This window comes from Helicoverpa zea, chromosome 11, assembly GCF_022581195.2.
Source record: "Helicoverpa zea isolate HzStark_Cry1AcR chromosome 11, ilHelZeax1.1, whole genome shotgun sequence".
NCBI classification, from domain to species: domain Eukaryota; kingdom Metazoa; phylum Arthropoda; class Insecta; order Lepidoptera; family Noctuidae; genus Helicoverpa; species Helicoverpa zea.
Window position 1 is genome coordinate 11,250,923 of NC_061462.1, and position 21,814 is coordinate 11,272,736.

Consider the following 21,814-nt stretch of genomic DNA (forward strand, 5'->3'; position numbering starts at 1 on the left):
CCGCCCCCTTTATTTTCTTTTTTGTGAGAAGTCAGCAAATGTCAGATTATTACTGACTCAAACCCACCATGTTCCTTCTGAAGCCTTTTTTATATGCAGGGCCTCGCGGTTACTTTTTCGCGCTTGCCCTTTGACTTTGTACTCTGACTGATAACATCATGTTCAGGTGTTTCAGCTTTCAGGTGTCATTTATAGTCAGGTGTTTATATACTTTTATAAATAAGTTGACTCATATCCTGTTTTTGTTTTAATTCTAAGTGTAGTTAAGATTATTACAGATAATTGAAATCTTTCAATTTCAGGTGGCTAGGATTATGACAGGTTACCGTTTTCCCGCGGTCTCAGCCGCGTTCCAAGGGAAACTCTGCTCGTACCCGGAGAACTGTAGCCTTGGTTTTTCGGGAATAATGTGGCTTTCCAAAAGTGAAAAAAAAACAAATCGTTTCAGAAAATTCGGGGTTTCGGGACTTCGGATTTCGGGGACTAACAAAAAAACCTCCTTTTTTATTATTATAGATTGTTACTGATTATTGAAATCTTTCAATTTCAGGTGGCTAAGATTATGTGTGATTAGGTACTTCCTGGACATAACACAATCGGTCACATTGTACACCTGCGTTTAATAAATCATTGTTAACTATTAGCATTATTACAGATATGTTATTATAGCTTAAGATAATCACCATCATGAAAACATGGAAAGAAGTATTTTAAATCCTATTTCTTAAGATCTCGTTGTCCATAAATTTTGCTTCACATTATTGGTGTTGGTTACGATTCTATCAACTTCCCAGATGACAAGCCTTTAAACCTAACACTTAACATTGTAAAAATAAGTTTTAGCTAGGTCAAGATTGTTTTACATAACTTTATCGGTGACCGCCAAAACATTTACTCAGTAAGTCCTATAGAGCAACAAAATTAGCTCGCTAAATCTCACATTTTTCGTAAGCAGTAAACAAGTGAACTTGCTCGACTAACTTGGGACGCGTCACCGACCTCACAGAGTTAATGCGGCTTCGCTTCATTTAATTAAAATTAATTAGGTATTGTTACATCACACGCCCCCGTCGGACACGCGTTACCGATGCTCCGATAACACATAGATATTATAAAAAAGCCTACAGTCACGTGTTTATTTGGGTTCGTCTGCGCGCTGCGCGTGCGTCTGTCTCGCGTGATGAAACTCCGCCAAAAATAGACCCTGCTTAGGCAACTGCGTGGGTCGTGTCGTAAGCTTATCTTTATTGGTTTAGCGATATACGAGTATTTTTGGCATGCTTTATTTTTACGGGTACATGAAGGGGGATTGATATCATTTTAGCTCGCCGTGTGTGTCGGACGATGCTTGTAGGCATAACAATCGATTAAGAGTGATTAAAGTATTCGTGTTATAAAAATATACACCCGTACAACTACATACCTACTTGTTGCAAACTTTTGAAATTCAGAGCATATTATGTTTACAAAATGCCAAAGAGAACATAATCCTATTTAATAGAGGTATTATAAACGTGGGTGAGATACGAGCGGAAGCCAGTAAAACAATAATCAGGAATTATATATCGCTAGTAAAACTTTATTAAAGTTCCAAATCCACCTTTAATTCCTTAATAATACCTTCACATCCGACTAGAAAGTTTGTGTTGCAAGCAATAATAAACAACATGAGTCATATAGCTCGCGGGGGCTCGTAGCTTGATAAGTCTATCGGTAGATTAAGACTAATCTGTGCCTACCCTGATTAAATCTGAGTGCATTTCATTGTTTTGGTAAATATTATGTTCAGTACGCTACAAAACTTACCAAGGGGTATCTATCGGGTTGCCCGGTAACTAAGTTGAGCAGGTCAGATAGACACATGTCTATCTCTATCATGACCTGCTCGACCCAGTTACCTATACTTACCAGTTACCTATACCACACAGACAAACACTGTTAGTACATAGGTCGACTTCATGATTTACATAGGTTATAAGGCAGGGCACAAATAGGTAATAGGCATGGTAGCAGAATCATTCAATGGAATATAGTGGTTAAAAAGCTTAATTTTCATTTACTCCAAAGAAATTATACCAATATGATATGTGAGAAAATGAAGTTCATTAATAAAAAAGTATACATTGTCGCAAAGTCATAAACTTATAGGTACCTACTGAAGACGGATTTGATACTCGAAGCTGTGATAACCTTTAGGTGTTGGTGGCAATCATCAAGCAGCCACGGGGTGCCACGTCTGTTTCAATTGTTCGCCACGTGCCCCCGGGTCAAACTGACATTTTTGAGCCTGACTCAACTTCTCACGACATTGCATCATACACTTCAAAAGCCTGTATTACAAATATTTCGTCATTAACACCGGTTTTTTACAAATTAACTGCGCATTAAAATGTTAGTACATTACATATTTTATTTTCAAACTTCCTCTTATTCTAACGGCTTGCTGAATCATCGGCGAGATATTAACTAAATACTTTGATAATGTTGATTACATCGTAGGTAATCTAGGGATAATTAGTTTAATTATTTATTTAAAAATAGACCGATATCTTGTGCTAATTATTAAGATCGCTGGATAAGAAGTTTGTTACTCTAGTTTTCAGAAGGTTGGGGCCACATAGGTATCTAATCATAAAGGACAAACAGTTATCAGTAGGTCTAGCCATTGAGTGATCAATTAGTTAGATTAGAGTATAGAGTATAGGCATACACACCTGTACTATCAAGAGATGATGCCTATGCCTGATTTCAGTTCTAATTTAAGTGTTCTTTGTTACATTGCTTTATCCCAAAAAGCATATCAATGGACCGGCACATAAGCATGTTTATCAGTAGAACTTTTTACGCTATACTTTTTATGGGTACCTAATAACTACATAGGTGCGGAAAATGCATATTTGGTAAGGTTAGGTTTAGCTCACATATTGGCGTCGAGGAAAATAGTCCAATGCGGTTTATACTTATGCCCAATACCTAGAAATCCCGATATTGAGAAAAAAACGGTACCTAAAAACACTTTCCGTTCTGGCTACCTATTCCATTTACCGCAGATTTAAACAACCGATCCATCCGCTGTTTCGCGATTAGAGATTATAGAGAACGGATGGATAGATTGGTAATTGAATCCGCAGTTAACCAATCTGTTACCATCCGGAAAACGGATAACCAAGACCCTGATAGCGCTAACTTGTCTCTAGTTTATTTTGATCGGCCACCGTTGTTAACCTAGATAGATAAACAGATATAGGGGTCTAAATGTTCACGTTATTTACTGTTAAATGAACCAAGGTTTTTAAATCTCATTGACCTAATTAGTGTGCCGAGGTAGGACAAGAGGTCGCAGTGTTGGCCCGGACACGAGACATCGTGTCTTGTGATGCACCTACAAACTTTGTATTGACCTATGTGTACGTATTGCACTAAAGTATTGCTTCGAGTAGAGTAAGTTTATCGTTTTAAGTCGATGCCAAGACGTTCTTATGTTTCTCAGTTTTTGCCTCTTTGTTATAGGTATTTTAAGTATTTCATGTTATAGAGAGCAAGCTAAAGTAGAAACTGAACTTTCTTGGGTAGGGATTTTCTCGCAAATGGGGTGAAGCCAATATGCTTTAATGCTTTGTCTATGTTTCGTGTCACGCCATCACGCAAAAGGAACGTGATAGCTAGGAAAACCTACGTAGAGTTTATCACCGGGTCTATTCATGAAACTGAAATATCCTGAACTTGTGTCTGACCTTATTATATTTTAATTCATACCTATTGGCTTGAAACCGGTTCTTAATTGTGCTTATTAAAATTAACCGGTTTAAGCCAGTTAAAATATTATGTCATTTCAATATTGATTAAATTCGGTACATCTCATCAAGAATTATTATGAAACATTTTAAATATAATCTGCGATATGGTATTGCCCATTTTAAAATCACGTAGTCTCACATATTTTTAACAGTGGGATAAGAAAAGGGGCTTTTGAAGCTGTGTTACAGTGACAAGAAATATAATAATAATGAGAGCCTAGCTTTTACTTTCAACAATGCAATTAAATACGGCTGCAACAAATAAACAATGACTCGATGACAAGGCCAGTGAGTAGGCTGAAAGCTAAACAAAAATATTGACATAGGTACAATAAAATATGATCGGCTACATACAATAATACATACAACTGACTAATCGGCGGAAAATTTTAACTACAAACCACGTTAATGTTTATAAAAAATATGGCACGGGTCACGCATGACGCCAGCCCATCTTGTAATGGAACGTTTTTTTTATTCGGATGTTAAATGAGCCATAGATAACGTATCATGAAGATGAAGATGGCGACCGACGCCCCAATTTGGCTGGAACGCGGCTGAATGAATCAACGTGATAATGAGCGTAATCTCCTGTTAAGCATAAAGAGGTTTTGGGTTTTTAAAGTAACTAACTTACTAGATATTATTATCTTCGAAGATTTTGCATTAATTTAGCGTAATAAAAACAAATTGGACCATTTCGAAGTGCAGAAATGATAATTATTATGAAACAATACCTTATAGTCCCCAGGCCGGCGAACAAATTTTTTTTTGATACATATACATTTAAGACTTTGTGAGTGCCTTCCTTACGATGAGTCCGACAAACTTTTCGAATGCGCAAATTTTGGTGCCGCTGCGTTTTTTAATGCTTGACTCCTGAAATTGTCGATATGACGTCACTATGGTTCTTCGTACATACACGTTTCATCTTTTGAGATTCGTTTAATAAAGTTAACTAGAGAATGGTGGTCAACTTGTCCGATAAAGATCGTGCTGCGTTTGGAGTGTCCACCATCCTGAAAATGTCGATATGACGTCACTATGACTCTTCGTACATACCTGTTTCATTTTTTGAGATTCGTTTAACAAAGTTAACTAGAAAATGGTGGTCAACTTGTCCGATAAAGATCGTGCTGCGTTTGGAGTGTCCACCATCCTGAAAATGTCGGTATGACGTCACTACGACTCTTCGTACATACCTGTTTCATTTTTTGAGATTTGTTTAATAAAGTTAACTAGAAAATTGTGGTAAGCTTGTCCGACAAAGATCATGCTGCATATGGAGTGTCCACCGTCCGGAAAATATAGATATATTTTAAGATTTGGTATAAAGTACTGACAATTGGTGTGAAGTATGTTAATAGTAAATGTTGCATTTAGAAAGTCGTTTCGAATGATATATGTATCATTACTACAGGAGGGATTTATTAACTTGAAAACACCTATCGATAAAATAATCTTATATAAGCTCTAGCTTCTGAAATACTAACAATTCGCCGAAGTTTTTTTAATATGAAATGTTGCATTTAAAAACGTCTTTTGAATGATGTATAACTCATTACTAGAGATGGGATTTATTTAATTGAAAACATCTATCAATAATTATAATTTTAAGTAAGCTCTAGCTTCTAAACTACTAACAATTTGTCGGAAGTATGTTAACACGAAATGTTTCATTTGGAAAGGTTTTTCAAATAATATATAATTTGTTACTAAAGAAGTAATGGATTAGCTTGACAGAACCTACCGATAATATATTCTTAGAAAAGCTCTAGCTTTTAAAGTACTAACAATTTGTCGGAGTTATGCTAATACAACCTTGCGCTTATAAAGATCTTTTGATTGAAATATGGCTCATAACTTCAAGTGAGATGTTATTCCTTAACACAATGTAAAGTATCAATAATATGCCTTAGGTCAGTTATGTCTTCCAAAATACTAAGAATCGGTAAGTGGTATGTTAAGACGGAATATAGCGCTTAAAAAGATCTTTCGATTGACATATGGTTCATACCTAGAGGTGGGACATTATTCCCTAACATAGTAAAATCTATCGATAATACGCCTTATTTGGGCTATATCTTCTAAAATACTAAGAATTGATAAGTGGTATGTTGAGACAAAATGTTGCACTTAAAAAGACCTTTTGATTGATATATAGTCCATTAATAGATGTGGGATATTATTCCTTAACATAATATAAACTATCAACAATACGTCTTAGTCAGGCTACTTTTTCTAAAATAGTAATTAAAATTGGTAAGTAATATGCCAATTTAATATACTTAAATAATGCACGTGAATATTTAAGTCAGAAATTGACAAAAAGAATAAACTTTTTCCAATTGTAATATTTTTTTCTCATTTTCTTGTCGAACTGACTATTTGCCTCACTACATTTGTCGGACAAGTCGATATTTGCAATAAGAATAGTATTATCTATCATTGTTGTATTTGACCGACAATTTTCTAGTTAACTTTATTAAACAAACCTCAAAAAATGAAACGTGTATGTATGAAGAGCCATAGTGACGTCATATCGACAATTTCAGGAGTCAAGCATTAAAAAACGCAGCGGCACCAAAATTTGCGCATTCGAAAAGTTTGTCGGACTCATCGTAAGGAAGACACTCACAAAGTCTTAAATGTATATGTATCAAAAAAAAATTTGTTCGCCGGCCTGGGGACTATTACTAACTCAACGAAAGGACAAGTAAGTACGATGAGAATTTTCCCAGCTTTTGATTTAATTTAAATCTTATTTAGGTATTTTCTTTATTTTATTAATTTCCTATTTATTGTATTTTTTTGCATCATGTTCACTACAACCATACTACTACCATATTAAATTACCAAAAAAAGAAAACAATATTTAACGAGTTATTTCGGACAAGTTGCTGATGCAATGCCAACAAGATGTGAAACTAGCCAGGTGGCTTCAAAATGTTCATAATATTCGTAAAATATGCTATCAACTCGCCGGCATCCTGTTACATCATACTATTGAACTGACTTACTTAGTTTTTTAGCCACATAGCACAGTAAATAAATAGTTAGATAACTCTTTATAAAAATAAAAGTTTCATCATCAATTTCAAACCTTTTCATTACTCAATACCTAATACTTTGGTTTGGGTGAAAATACTTGAGTTAATGAATGGTATTTTTTGCCTCAAAATAATCGGAAAAGAAAAGCAGAACAACCGAAGGTTACCGTTAAAGATGCAATTGCGTTTTCGTCAGGGATTCGCATATTTTAGATAAAATAACTTAATCATTTTCGATTACATGATCAGACATTTTTCGTTGCAGAAATGATAAGGTTTCAATGCGATTGAGGTAGGTTGTCCCAAAAGAACTGTGTGCATCGCATTATTTATTACTTCAGTTAACTACATATTTATAGATTTCCTTACCATTATGTTTATGTCCCGTACACTATGTATTTATTTACACGCGATCTGAAAAAGCTTTTGGAAAGACTATTTCTTTTAAACAACTATTTATAGTTTTCAAAAATGTAGTACAAGAAACCACTTAACTTTACTTAGTTCAGTACTTTTATTTAAAGTAAGCAAGTATCACATTGTAGAATTAATACGATAAAGATTAACAAAGTCTAGCCCCGCAATCTTATGAGGAAAGTCACAACGGTTTCAGAGATTGAAATGGAGGTGTAAGCCTGGTGGCACGGGGCCGGGCACATTACCTAGTTCCGATAATTTTACTACAATGGCTATCTCGCGAGTGACATTGAGCCGCAGTCATCGAACCTCGCGCTATCGGCTACTTCATTTCGGCGGGTTATCAGCCACGCGCCAGATAACCTCGCCGCCTATATAACTCGAGCATCTCCACAGAATCATCAGTACACAACCAAGCGGTCAACGATAAACACCAAACAGCTACTACACAGTGCTTTTGGAAATTATAATTCAAGCTTCGCGAGTACAATTTTGTGACATATAAACACTTTAAAATACCTGATCAAGATGCGTATCCTGCACTTCATCATTGTGATCCTGAGCGTGGTGCTGCTTGCGTCAGTGGGGCAGGCGAGGCCGCCTCATCGGAGCCACAAGCAGAAGCGTGCGTCCTTCTGCATGCTGAAGATCTGCACCTACATGCCCGTGGCTCACAAGGTGCAGGGCCTGCGGTAATGTACCGAGGCTGCCCGCCGTGCCACAAGCTGCAGGCGACTGCACAACACTGTGACCAGTGTCAACAACTACAAACTTTACGGCTGAAACCCGTCCACTGCATAGATGATAACTACAATCAAACGTTGAGGAGAAACGGTTCATCCAAGTGAGGGGAAACAGCAGGGCGTCATAAAACCTGGACGCAACGTTGGGTTTTCTATGAATTTACCAGAAAATTAATAGTTTTATATTTAATTATATTTAACCAAGTATTTACTTGATATTTGGCCTATATTAGGCTGCCGCCTAACAGAAGTATTCTGTACTTAATATGAAAATGTAGTATTTTTATTTAGGACTAGATTTTTAATACAAAATAGTCATAGTAAACAATCAGTACTTTGTAGAATGTTCCTGTTATCGTAGACTTATGTAACCATAGTATTGTTTTGGTTATTGTTTTAAAGTAAATTAAATATTTATTGTTTGGTTTAAGATAATGGCTTCGTAGGCAATAAAATTAAATTGGATATCTTATTAAATATGTCTCGTTATTGTATCATGTCCTCACCCTCATTAACCATCTCAGTTGAGTGAAGATAAACTTTGTGCAGACTATATAAAAAATCTTCAAAAGTTAATGCGTAATTTGGCAGTTCCAACACATCACAAAGTTCCCTATTACATCACACTATCAATTGTAAAAAAAAATATCAAGACCAGGGACACTTTCCTACCTGGTTCTATTTAGAATACAACTTGATAAATGATAAAAGAGTCCCTCACCTTCTTAATTAAGTGAGAGGAGTTCAAAGTCAATGTCTTTAGTAAGTTGGAGGCACGAACTCATCACTCCCGATAGGTAACAAATACAGAAATAGGTACCTAATAAATATTGGCAGATTATGTCAATGTTATCGCCTCTAAAAGGTCTAAAGCGTGCCGTTTTTAATGAATGAACATTTCCTCTAATTAGTCATTCGGTGTTTTTTAACCTTATGTTTACTACACAGAGTTTTATATAAATGCGGGTTAAGTAGTAGTAGTAATCTTCAGCTTGCCTTGGTTGAGGCTATCAAGTAGAGATCAGGGTCTGGGTTCAATACCTCTCTTCATCCCGGCCGCCGCGCTCGACCAGGTAGACACCATGGGCGCCGGGTGTCGCGAGATGACTCCCGACCACCGTAGGCGTGGGTATGTGGACGGTGAGTTCGGGTGGCTCATCGTCCCTCTGTCTGCTTAGACGACAGACCCGTGTCCCAACCCAAGGGGGTCCAGCAGGGCCAAGGCCTGCCGGGGCTGCGGGTTGTTCGAAAGAGATACCGTGGCCGTGGTGGTGGAAAGGCCTATGACGGAACACGACGGTTTTTAGTCAGTAAGAGTCTGACACTCCCTCACCGCTGCTAACCCACAGCGGGAGGGGTCATTTGATGATTTTTGACGTCGTTAAAAAAAAAGGGTCTGGGTTCAGTCATTAAGTATTTCTCATTGCCTGGAACCTACCAGCCAGGAACCAATGCTAAGTATCTATAAGATGGCTGGATACTGGACTTGATATTGGTTTTAAACCAAGCTGGTCTACCTACCCTCCAATCAATAGGGGAAGACAGTTGATGTATAATCGCAGATCTAACCAATACTGTAAGAATATCTTCACGCATGTCATTGGAATCATGTTCTATATTCTATTCAATCAAATCCAAACATCATTTGCGCAAGCGATGTTTAATTAATTATATGAAAGGCGTAGAAACACTTTGAACATATGTACATAAGTTTCCTCTGAGATTTATGCGTACGTGGTCAGTCGGCGGATTAACAAACACACATAATCATGGCTTACATACGTAAGTCTGACGTGCAACTGTAGAATTATCTCGTAAAACGACTGTTATTTGTGAAACAAGATTACAATAAACGTGTGACTCCATTTTTATTGAGAAAGCGTCAGAGATCTATGTTATTATTACAAATAATGCGTATGCAATTCAAAATATTATTGCAGAGGTATCTTTGATTGATAGACTTTTGACTCCTGTTTTAAAAAATCGATTGCTTAAAAGTCATGGCCTATAGAGGCCTTCAGAAATTGATCACTCACTAAGTTGCGGAATAAGAATTCTATAAATATAATTTATACCCAAAATATGTTGGGTAAGCTTATTCTCATATTTTCTTAAAAGTCTTCCATACTTTTAAATCTGATGTAATCCCTCAACTCTTTCTACTAGCTATATCGACATGTATACACAATCTATCCATCGTGTTGTAGGTAGTCGTCCCCTTCCTCTTCTGTACCTACCTATATATCCATCTTTATTTATTTTTAGGTATTCCTTATAAAGACATACCTACCTACCTAATTGGAAATCCATATGGTGGAAACAGAGGCTTAAGCTGTCGTATTGTGAAAAACTTGTAGGTACCTAAAGAAAGTTGAAAAAAGCAAACAGACAACCGCACCAACATTTACTATAGTCAAACAAGCAAATCCACGGGTATTCAAAAGTTATCGTTTACAAATGAACTAGAAACTAACCTATCACTTGACCAATTGCAAGAACGAGCAGAATGGTTCGATATCACACCCACTGACAATAGGCCCTTTTGCCATGCGATCCTGGACCCTATTCCTTTGTAATAAGAGTGACCGGTGGTTCTACTTACGGTTGCTAGAATGATTGTCATAACCGACCTATGTGACCTGCGGTTCTTTTCAGTGTCGTGAAGATAGTCAACGTGGGTGGGACAACAGATAAATAGATAGTGGAAATGTGTTATAAAATTATTAAACAATGATATTTTTTATTCTATTCTTTTCTTATCTTGAGAAAGAGTAGGTACTGCTATAACCTTATTAAGCCTACTCATACTAAACGCCTAGTATGAGTCAGCAGAAGATTAGATAAATGAATGGACAGTAATTTGCAGCTGTTTAAAGAAGCCACGTGATGGAGAAACCAGGCCCGACCTTTTTGGAGAAAGGCCAGTCAGCTTTCCAGCTGTTTCTTTATCAATATCATTCATCATGAGGCACCCAGCCGATAAGGAGCCGCTTACATGAAAGGTGCCCTGCGTTATGCATGATTTTCCTGAAAAAATTGTTAAGTTAACGATGTTGTGGTTGTCACAAAGCATAGGTAGGTATGCGTGGCTCAGCTTTGTAGATCTGGCGAGATAGTCTTTAAACGATATATTAAAGTCCTAGTTAATTTTGTCCTTGATTTTAATTTGTCGTTTTGTCAATTTAGATGCTATCCCGTGATGCTATCACATCTCTCGTAACTACAACTTTCTTATTAAGTTTCTCATGCATTTAAAAGCTACGTTGTTTTATGTATAGAGAGTTGGAATGCTTCTATAATACCTACGTTGTTAAAGGTAAAAGGGGCTGTTATTCTTCCAATATTGCTGCGTAACATAAACATTTTCATTCCATGCCTTTGACGTGCATGTACCCATTATTACCATGCGCCCGAGCATTGACCGTCATAGCAAAAAGCAAGTGCACAATGTCACAACGAATGACCTGACCGATTGTGCAGGCGAGTATAATGTTTTAATAACAGATGTTGTGGACGCACTATCTAGGCGCACTTACGTCAAGATCACCGGGTCAGATCACATTATAAGATAAGCCGCTTTGTTATTAGATTTTAATTGTACAATCGTAATCTGCAAACACGTAGAAAGTTATCAATAGAACACAACGTACATATATAATGTACTATGAGTATGTAAGTTAGCCTTGATTGGGGTGCGGGTGTACTTGGCGGGTGCGCGCGCACCGATGCGTGTACGCAGACATAGAACATGCCGGCGGGGCAGGCACGCACACACAGAGCGCGGGACCACGGAGTATAAGGCCTCAGTCAGACTGCACCAGCGGGGGCGGGCGCGGTTGCTCGAGTCTTACGGTCGGTTTTACTGTCTGCGTGATCAGGATCACAGTGCCAAACGAGCTATGAGTGTCTATAAACAAGCGTGGTCATCTAACGGCTACATTATTAGCGATACGAACGAAACGGCTGGAGTGAGCTATAAGAAACACCCGCGCTACAGCTACAAGCGCCCGCGCCCACCCCTTGAAGTCACGCGGCTCGCAGGACAACTATGATTGTATAAAATTATTCCACATTTCACAATACATTTTGGGTACCCGCTCCCGTGTCCGCCTCCACTCTGTTCGTGCCCTAAGGTCGTGTATCTAGGAGGGACGGCCGCGGGACACGCGCACTCGATCAGTACTACGAGTGTGAATGCACGTCGACATCAGCTTCCGAACTATCGGATGATGCATTCGATTATAAATAAGTTATTAGTTGCTCCTTATCGGTACACATGAATCTCTTGTGATCTCGCGTTCAATGTAGCACAGCAACAAGTACATTTAAGTTGTACACTAATAAAACAATTATTATTGGCGAACATGGTTTTTTTTTAGAAAATCTAGAAAGTTTCTCTCCATTTTCAGTATTCCCAGTTGTCATTCTTTAAAACTTACTCCATCTAACAAGGGGAGTCACGGCGTTTTCGACCCAAAATCCAATACGTCATTTTCATGTATTAAAAATCTTCAAATAAAACGCAGTAGTTTATCTACACACTTTACTATAAATCCAAAAGTCATACTTATTTTACAACCGTGGCGTACAAAACTCAATGAAAACCTATCTAATGACCGACACAGATTCAATAAATATATGTTTACAAAAACATGCACTAAGATATTGTGTAAATACAATAATATATTTACAAAACTATTAGTACTAATATCACCTTTTCTAACAAAAACGAATATTTTATATGGAACTAGGGGTTTTGACGACGATAAGGCTCACTTGTAGTAACATACTATTTATTTGTGATTGTACCAGAGAGAATAGAGTTACAAGAAGGAACTCCTTGAAGCGATGGTAAGCTGTAAAGCAGAATCACGGTGTTCCATACCGTATAATTACCACGGTGGTCGTAGAAAAAATAACTTCAAAATTTAAATAGAGATTTAAATTTAAAATCGGCCAATTTAAAACTAAGTTCTGATACATATATAAGAATTATATCAAACGCACTCTCGCAGTATTGAAACAAATACAACGCTAAGTAACTTTTTTAATATTTTTGTGTTTATGTGCTGTAAGATTTTTTTAATGGATTATTTATTTATGTTTTTTACAATCAGAACAGCACTAAAAGATTCGAAATACACTGTCCTCGTTCCATGGAGTATTTTTTTAGAAGCCTTTGATTAAATTTGTTAGTTTTTTTGTGTTAAATAAAAACTTTATTATACACAAATTCTCGTTGGTTCGCTACATGAAAAACGTTGTTTTTAAATACATGTAAGGGTATGTTTTGGCTTCAGAATTATGCACGACAACTATGGTCGGTCCCTAGATCACAGTCGAAGTGACGCTTGTCTCGCGATGGCCCCCTGGGGCCGTTGACCTCTTGGCCCAGGCTGTGACGTCACCTGCCTTCCGGGGGGCCGCTCAGCAGCTGCTGGTCGTACTTCTTCATCTGCCGAGACGCCACTTCAACGTCAACGTCTGTCAGGTAGTAAGCCTCGAAGTTTGACAGCGGGCGCAGCATTGTGTATAGACGCTCAGCGTACTTTCTGTGAAATTGATAAATCAAACTCAAAAAATAATTAAATTAGACTGATGAATGTGCAATTTTTGAACGACAGAACAAAAGACAGCCCCCAAAACGCCCACCCATCACCACTTTCCATGTGTTTTTGCTGTGAAAAAGTGGCGTAACAAACACCCCAGCAACTCATGTCCGTCTATTAGGATAGAGTAATTTCAGGCGACTGAGATTTTTACACGATACATCAGTTTTTGAAAAAAAAAAAACACTTAAATCGAGACCCTCATCCTTTTTTTTAAGTCAAATAATTAAAGTTTAGTGTCGTTACCTAGCATCAGTGCTCTTATCATCGAGCAGCGAGGCGAGCGAGCGCAGCGCATGGCGGCGCGCGCTGGCCGCGGTCGGGGGGCGCGCGCGCAGCAGGTCCCGCCCCCCGCCCCCCAGCGCGCAGCACACCACTAGCAGCCGGGCTGCCGCGCAGCGCACTAGAGCGCTCTTGTGCCTATACAAAAAATTAATTTAATTAAAAACAAATAGTTTCAAAAACTAAATAACACGGTTTTTGTAACGTTTCTCAGCTAGTCAGTCATGTATTGTCATCAGAAATCAGAGCGTGTGCAAAATTTCATCCTAATCGAAGGCCGGGAAGTGGGTAAAGTTAAGATTATAAGATTTTTTACACACATAGTTACAAGTGAATATAAGCGTGTTAATAAAAAATACAACATCACGTATTTTGCATTTATATCTCCATGTTTATTTTTCAAGAACGATGTAGACATTGCATGTATTAAAATCCGCGCATACTATACCGAAGATTACAAAAAATTATGCTTGAAAAAAATACTACTACGGTGATTTATCCTAAATCAGCTACGGACTACGGGCTACGATACTGTTGCTACGTGCTACGAGCTGCTACGGCTGGCTACGGGCCCGTAGTCCGGTGTTGCTATGAAAAGGTTGGACTCACCCAGAGCCGTGGATGCATAGTGCAGTGACTGCGTGACTCAAGTCTACGCCACAGACAATGTCGTCTAGAGCTACATTGGCAGCACGTCTGACTGGGCGACTGAAGCTGCCAGTCTTGATCAGTAGAATTGTCACGGCTTCGTAGAAGTCCTGGGTATGAGATATCGATGTATTAATGAGTATATTGTTTTTTTTTTCTGGTGCTGAAATTGCATCTTTTGTACATTATTACATTTTGCGAGGTCTTGTTCCCGACATGTTTTTTTTTATAGATGCTTACGTTGTTTCGGTGAATTTGCTATGGATTTTTGCGGCAGTAAAACGTGTGAAAACATTTTTGGATTAACAAATTGCTTGTGGCTGAATTTCAATTGCGACTGGGATGATATATAATTATTTCTGCAGGTTACCTAACAGATTTATTTAGCGAAATTGCAAGTTACATACGGGCTTTTTAGTATAGTTGGTGTTCTTGAGTATAACGGCAAGAGTGCTGCACGCGGCGCGCGCTACCTGCGTCCTCGGGGATTCTACGTGGGCCGTCACCTTCACACAAAAAAAACGTTTTCATATAGGTAGTTACAGAAAGAAAGGAAGAAACATGTATTTGCATAGAGCATAGGCGGTACGAGTTTTTACAGAGGTCAAACTTTTACTGCCTAACTTTTGCTTTTGATTGCCTAACTTTTCAAAAAAGAATACATAGGTAATAGCTGGCCACGCATTTGGAAATAAGGCAAAAAATGCGAGTATTAAAATATTAGAAAGTAATTACTTGTCTTATTAGATCTGCAATTCTGTGCTCAGCTATGACGCCCCAAAACTTGTCCAAGACACGAGGCAGGTCTTCCAGAGCATCTGCTACTTCAAACCTGGGAGAAAGCAAGTTTAAGTTTGCTGTTAATTTTCTTTAAAATGTACAAACAGACACTTCATGAACCCAGAAATTCACGAATTTATAAATAGTCTAACTGCAACGTTAGTTTTTTGTGAAGAACTTTAAATGAAGGATGAGTATCAGTAGTTTCCAATATCCTATCTATCGAGTAGTTTATCATAGAACTATGGTAAGGTAATGAACAGATAGGTACATTCAATAATGGGAACAGCTTTAGGACTTCTTACAACTTCTGATTGCTTGGGTGCACCTTTCACGAGGGTGGCTTACCAGGAGTGCGAGCGCAGTTTCTTCAGCAGCTCGGCGCAGAGCAGTTCACATCCTCGTTCCGCGGCGTCTGTGATTCTGCTCTCGTCAGGAGACATGGTGGTGCTGGGGGAGCCACTTCTGCTTTCTGTTCCACTGGTGAAGATAACGGGGCTTTTGAAAAGAATGTGGGGGGAGCTTTTGGTAGGAGAAGAATATAGGTTGTAGATGGTGTGTTGGGTAGTAAGAATTTTGAGATCGCTTTAGGAAGCTACTTAGTATGTGGAGAATACATAGAGCCAAGAGTTGCTGCCGCAATGGGAGGTATGATGTGTGATGTGAAGATCAAAACGTGCATCGTATGTATATCTTTGCAAAAAAGTTTTTCAAAAGTCAGACAACTATAAGCTCACATTCCGAAGAACTTACTGAGCAAACTTCGAATGGGTCCAAGAATTCCGTGGCCTGTGGCTCATCTTGAGCTCTTTAATTTTGTCCTTAATGCTGATGGGGGAGGTGGACTCGGTGACCAGCACGTCTGGCTTGCTCCCAGTTGGCACGTGAAGGTCGGACCTGGTCGCAGTGTTCGGCACGTGGCACTCCGCGTGGATGGGAGGCAGTTGGACGGTTCTGTCGATGTCTGGTCCGCACGCCATTGTGATATATTCAGTGGACTGCAAAGCTTTTGCTGTACATGGAAAGTTGATAAGATACTTACTGTTCACATGCGCATCGTCTAATAAGGATATTTGTGTAAGGGTATTTGAGTGAGTTTTTTTTATTAAATAAAAAGTATCCTATGCTCATTCTAGTACCACCAAGAATGTGTACAAAGTTTCGTGATTATCGGTTAACTAGTTTTTGCGTGAAAGCGTAGTAAACAAACGGACTTTCGCATTTATAATATTAGTCGGATTACATAGGATTTATCCAAATTGATACTTCATAGATTTTTTCTATCTCAAACTTACCACTTCTTCCACTTATAAGTGGACTTTCGCCTGCCGCCAGTTCTTTAGATCCTATTTCCCACCGATCAACGTTCCTTTCTTTTCTATCCTCATTAACGCTCGGCAAGTTATTATTCTTAGCTGATAATTTATTATTGTTACTTATGGAAAATAAGAAATTTAGATTGCCACCATCGGAACAGTTGTAGTTACCTTGGATGGGTGGCAATTTCAAGGTTTCAATTTCTTTGCTATTCTCTGGTTTTGGAAACATCTTAACTTTAATTCCGGCATTATTTGTGAACAGTACTCCATCATCATCACTTTGACACGTGTTATTGTGCTGTGTCTCAACATTTATGTCGCTAGAGCTATTTTTCTTTATCACTGATTCTTCAGTCAAAGGAGTTAGGTGTCCGAAGCGTTTATTTTCATAATCAGAAGTGCGCAGGTGGCATTCCAAGCTCTCAGATAATTTGCTGTATAGTTCAGCAACGTCGTTGTCAACAGATCGTGGAGTGGAGCTGCTGTCGGTTTGGTTATCGCTATTGCTAGGTTTAAGCTTGGGTTCCATGAGAGAATCTTCTTCCATGTCATTGTCAGTGATATCGGGTGATTGTTCAAAATCACTCGTACTCTCGTACTCAGGTGGTTCGTCTGCCAATTCATTTGTGTTTTCTTTAGAATCGTCGTTATCAATGTTTGTAGTTACTTTGTCGGTGCTATGTGAGCTGTTGTCACTCGTACAGTCGTCGGTTTTTTCGTTTTCTGTTTCAGATATAACAAACTTGGAGGAACCGTCATCTATAGAATTTGGGAATATTTGGTGACATTCGGTGGGATTAACAGTGGTGTTATCGCCGGAGTCGCCAATGCTTTCATTTCTAGGTATGTTTTGCGTAACACTTGCCATCTGTATGGTATACTCGACAGTTTTATTTTCCGTTATTGATATGAATGAGGTTTGCGTTTCTAATGTTTTGCTTCCGATTGGTCTCCTGACTGCGCCGTCACTCTCAGCTAGTTCTATGATTGTCTTGCTAGTCTGAGTAAATATTTCTTGTGCAATAATGGTGCATTTGGAGGAGGCCGTGTTGATTTTCTTGGTAGCTTCATATTGTGTGTCTCTGTTGATGAGGACAGGCTTCGCAGGTCTGTCTTTCATGTTGATGATGCTGACGTTGCTTGGCATAACAGAACAATCACTGTCTTCGCTGTCCCACTCTAGCACGTATGTCTCCATTCCCGAGGAGTTGAGTTTCTCAGAGCTGCTGTCGTTGTCGTTGAAGTCCAGAGAGTACACATTCGACATGGCTACACTTTTCTGTGATTCTGTAAGCTTTACATCGCCTACTACGTCTTCTATTTCATCATCCTGAAAAGCAGAGAAATTAGGAGGCTACCATTTAATTCAACAACATTACCAGAATTGATTCCTTTCTACACTAAATACCATTGATGCAGCTGTTCATAATTATTGTTTATTTTTGGTTATGGAGTACCTGTAGTATTATTATATTAGTTGAATGCGGTACGACTGTTGGGTACCTGTTGATTTCGTCAGACTAACTTTCTTTTCTAACCATCAAGATACGCCAACTTACCATATTGTAACAATTTAGAACAAAAATAATATAAATGATAACATCAGCCACTAATGTGCCCACATAAACGAGTACTCTTATGTATTTACAAATATTTCAGTGCAATTCTGACAGGCCATGACAACTTTGAACTGAGAAACTGTCATCGCATGTTTTGTTTTATTTTCGAAAACTAGGCTCACAGGCTCACATAATAGATAGTAATCGATGATGCACGCGTTGAAATCCTAATTTCTACTTTTGTTGGTAATAAACTATGATAAGAAAGTGAGTAAGAAAATAATTTCTAACAGATACTACATTATCTGTTAATGTGTTTATTTACAATAATCATTTACCATGGCCAAAATTAACCAGGTTTTTTCCAGGAATTAGAAGTAGTCAGAAACTGGCTTCCAGCTGAAAGACGGCGTCCTTAAAGCTTGCATGATCAGTCTGATTGCTTGACAAAGATTATTATCATTTATGGGAGAAATATCTAACCGTTTCCAGTGGCACTAGTTTCAGAAGATAAGCTTTAAACCCTTGTATCCCGGTGCACGGATAATCGCGAGACACAATTGATTTTCTTTTGTTCTCTAATTAGCGGTATTCAAGCAGTTATAGTTCGGCCATTCAGAGAATGCGTTCCTGACACGTCGCGATTGAACTGACGACGTAATAACATTCATTGATTATTGATATAATAATGTTGTTTTAATGCTCCTCAATTGTTAAAACGGTAAACAACCAGCAAAAATATTTTTATCGTAACTGCAACGCCATTGCAAAGTTACGTCGTCAGTTCAATCGCGACGTGTCAGGAACGCATTCTCTGAATGGCCGAACTATAGTGGGATTCAGTCCGCAATAACCCTTAAACTTACTTCGGCTCATGGGCGTAGCCACACTGGGGCAAGCTGGGGCACTTGCCCCACCCTGGGGCCTGGCTCTGACCTATAAGGTGTCTTGGGGTGTTGAAAGCGAGCCGTATTCCCTAAAAGAATGGCTGCTATGTAGCGTAGCGAGCCGAGCCGTCCATCTAATCCAAAAAATAATGCATTGAAGGAGATGGAACTGGTAGATGTGATAAAAATTTTCAGAAATGCAATTTTATCCTAGTGTAAAAACCGCGCTCGCTATTTTGTTTGCACAGCCATGTACAGTCAACTTCAGGTCAGTGGTAACAGTTTTATAGGAAAATCGTAGTTATTACTATTGAGTCAAGGTGCATGACAGTTACCACTGATTTCCTGTACAATAGAACGATCGTTTAGCACAGTGGTTCTTAACCGGTGGTCCGCGAACCACTGGTGGTCCCTGGAGGCATTCCAAGTGGTCCGCGAAGCTTAGCTGCGCGCGTTGCTATTCGTTATCTAACTTTATTTTTATCGATTTATCTATGCGAGCGAGGGGGTTTTCGTATGGACGTAAATCGGGTGTCGTACCTACTCCCCCTATTCGTGAAAATGTATGTTTAGGCTACATTTTACGTACTTTTTGGTTTTAAGTCTTAAAAAATAATTAAAATTTCGCGCTCGCTTCGCTCGCGTATTCAGAAACTATGTTGTTTTTGTATTTGTCAAAAAACAAAAAGTTAAGTACGTTTGGGCTAAATTTTAGGTAACATTTGGTTTAAGTCCGATAAAAATTTCACGCTCGCTTCGCTCGCGTATTCAGAAACTATATGCCCTTATTTTTGCATTTGTTAAGAAAAAAAAAGTTAAGTACGTTTGGGCTAAATTTTACGTAATATTTGGTTTAAGTCCGATAAAAATTTCACGCTCGCTTCGCTCGCGTATTCTGAAACTATATGCCCTTATTTTTGCATTTGTCAACAAACAAAAAGTTAAGTACGTTTGAGCTTAATTTTACGTAATATGTGCTTTAAGTCCGATAAAAATTTCACGCTCGCTTCGCTCGCGTATTCAGAAACTATATGCCCTTATTTTTGCATTTGTCAACAAACAAAAAGTTAAGTACGTTTGGGCTAAATTTTACGTAATATTTGGTTTAAGTCCGATAAAAATTTTGCGCTCGCTTCGCTCGCGTATTCAGAAACTATATGCCCTTACTTTTGGCTTTTGTCCTGTGTGTGATTGTTTATTTTCTGTACCTGAAAATATAAACTTCTCAAATTAAGATACAAAAATCGGAGGGCCCCCGCCCTCCCCCGGGGATAAGTTGACTGCTGCCCCACCCTGAGCCCAAAGCTGGCTACGCCCATGCTTCGGCTCCATCCATAGCGATAAAAAGGATACCTTTCATGCCTCGTTGAACGTTTGAAGTCTAATAAATAAACGATAATTCGGTATTGGCACCGTGTGAACTCGCTTTAATAATAGTTAGGGAAGGTTCAAACTTGCAAATAAAACACGTATTACATTAAAATATGCCAAAGTATTTAATCCACATGTAGTAAAGTCTCGTTGAGTAGCATAGACACAGTACAGTATCACAACGACATATACCCAAGTTAGATAAACTCGTGTTTCTTACAATATGGAACTGTAGGCACAATACTTAGCTTTATACCTGCCTTACACTCGTAAGTTACGTAGCTAAGTAGCTTATGATTTACAAATGTAAAACCTCGTAAGTCGCTTACGGTAGTTACTTACGTATTTTGTATGAAGGTAACTTACAAATGTAAGGTCGGGTAAGGCTGACAACACATTTCGCATTTCTTGAGCGTGAACGTCACGTGGAAGCTGCGATGACGCGGAGTGAGCGTGGAGTTTGACGAGGGTACATCGGCGTTTGCACTCTCAAGGAACGCGTGGTTCTTGGGTGAGCCTTATTCGAGTGAAGGAAATAGTGCTATCATCGACAGCAACAACATACTTGAATCCAATTTATTTATGTACGTTATTGTTGTAGGCGACTATAGATTTCAAATTCATTTTGAACAATGAAAGCGCTATTTCCTTTAACATTTTTCTGAAGCCTGAGAACATGATTTTATACCAAAACAATATTTTTTTTAAATACTCATAGTATTCAATTAATCTCGAACTTTTGACAATATAACAAGAAACATATTTTGATCAGCTATAACTTTTACATTAAAAAAAACCCACAATATCGTTTTTAGTTTTGAAAAGAATATGATCATGGTCCAAGCTACTTTAATCTCTGTTTAGAATTAAGCCTACTTGTTCTGTATTGTGCTGAAACACTGCCATCGTGAAAATAGATACAAATACATAATCAAAAGTCACATTACTTAACTTTGAATAAAATGTGAATATGATTTGAAATAATATTTTGGTTAAAAAGCTCTAAACGAGCAAGTTACGTGTTTGTTTTTCAAACTATATTAAGTAGAATTTTCATACACCAAAATATAAAAGAACAACGTTCAAATTACATTATGTATTTGCATATATTCCACGACAGCGAAGTAGTTGATTTGTTAAAAATTGTAATCGACCTTATTGTCAAGTACATAAGGATGATATTACAACATACAGATAGTACAACTAGATACTTAGAATATATGGATTTAATACTTGAAGAACTTACCCACACATCAACGTTCCATAAAATATGATATAATAGTTATAAAACATGATATTACACTTACACAATCAAATGTTTGTATCTGTGCGTGGAACCTTTCGCCAGGCAT

At 38.2% G+C, this 21,814-nt stretch overlaps 1 protein-coding gene across 1 annotated transcript; it reads right to left on the reverse strand.

Annotated features, from left to right (window-relative positions):
• Positions 1 to 12,536: 12,536 nt before the first annotated feature.
• On the reverse strand, positions 12,537 to 21,814 carry LOC124634713. Its single transcript, XM_047170373.1, has 9 exons — positions 21,770 to 21,814; positions 16,593 to 17,975; positions 16,080 to 16,447; positions 15,675 to 15,806; positions 15,282 to 15,378; positions 14,954 to 15,052; positions 14,508 to 14,656; positions 13,863 to 14,036; positions 12,537 to 13,559 (listed from the first exon to the last, which is right to left on the reverse strand). Exons 1-9 carry the CDS (start codon positions 21,812 to 21,814, stop codon positions 13,412 to 13,414), a joined length of 2,595 nt encoding a protein of 864 aa, XP_047026329.1. The 3' UTR covers positions 12,537 to 13,411.

What these genes read in the sequence shown, in the direction of transcription:
- LOC124634713 (XM_047170373.1), bottom strand. Translation starts at nt 21,814, where the DNA reads ATGCCTGGCGAAAGGTTCCACGCACAGATACAAACATTTGATTGT. An exon ending in AAACTGCGCTCGCACTCCTG is followed by an intron (nt 15,379 to 15,674) that starts GTAAGCCACCCT and finishes GCTTTCTCCCAG; the next exon opens with GTTTGAAGTAGCAGATGCTC. An exon ending in TTGCAGATCTAATAAGACAA is followed by an intron (nt 15,053 to 15,281) that starts GTAATTACTTTC and finishes TTTTGTGTGAAG; the next exon opens with GTGACGGCCCACGTAGAATC.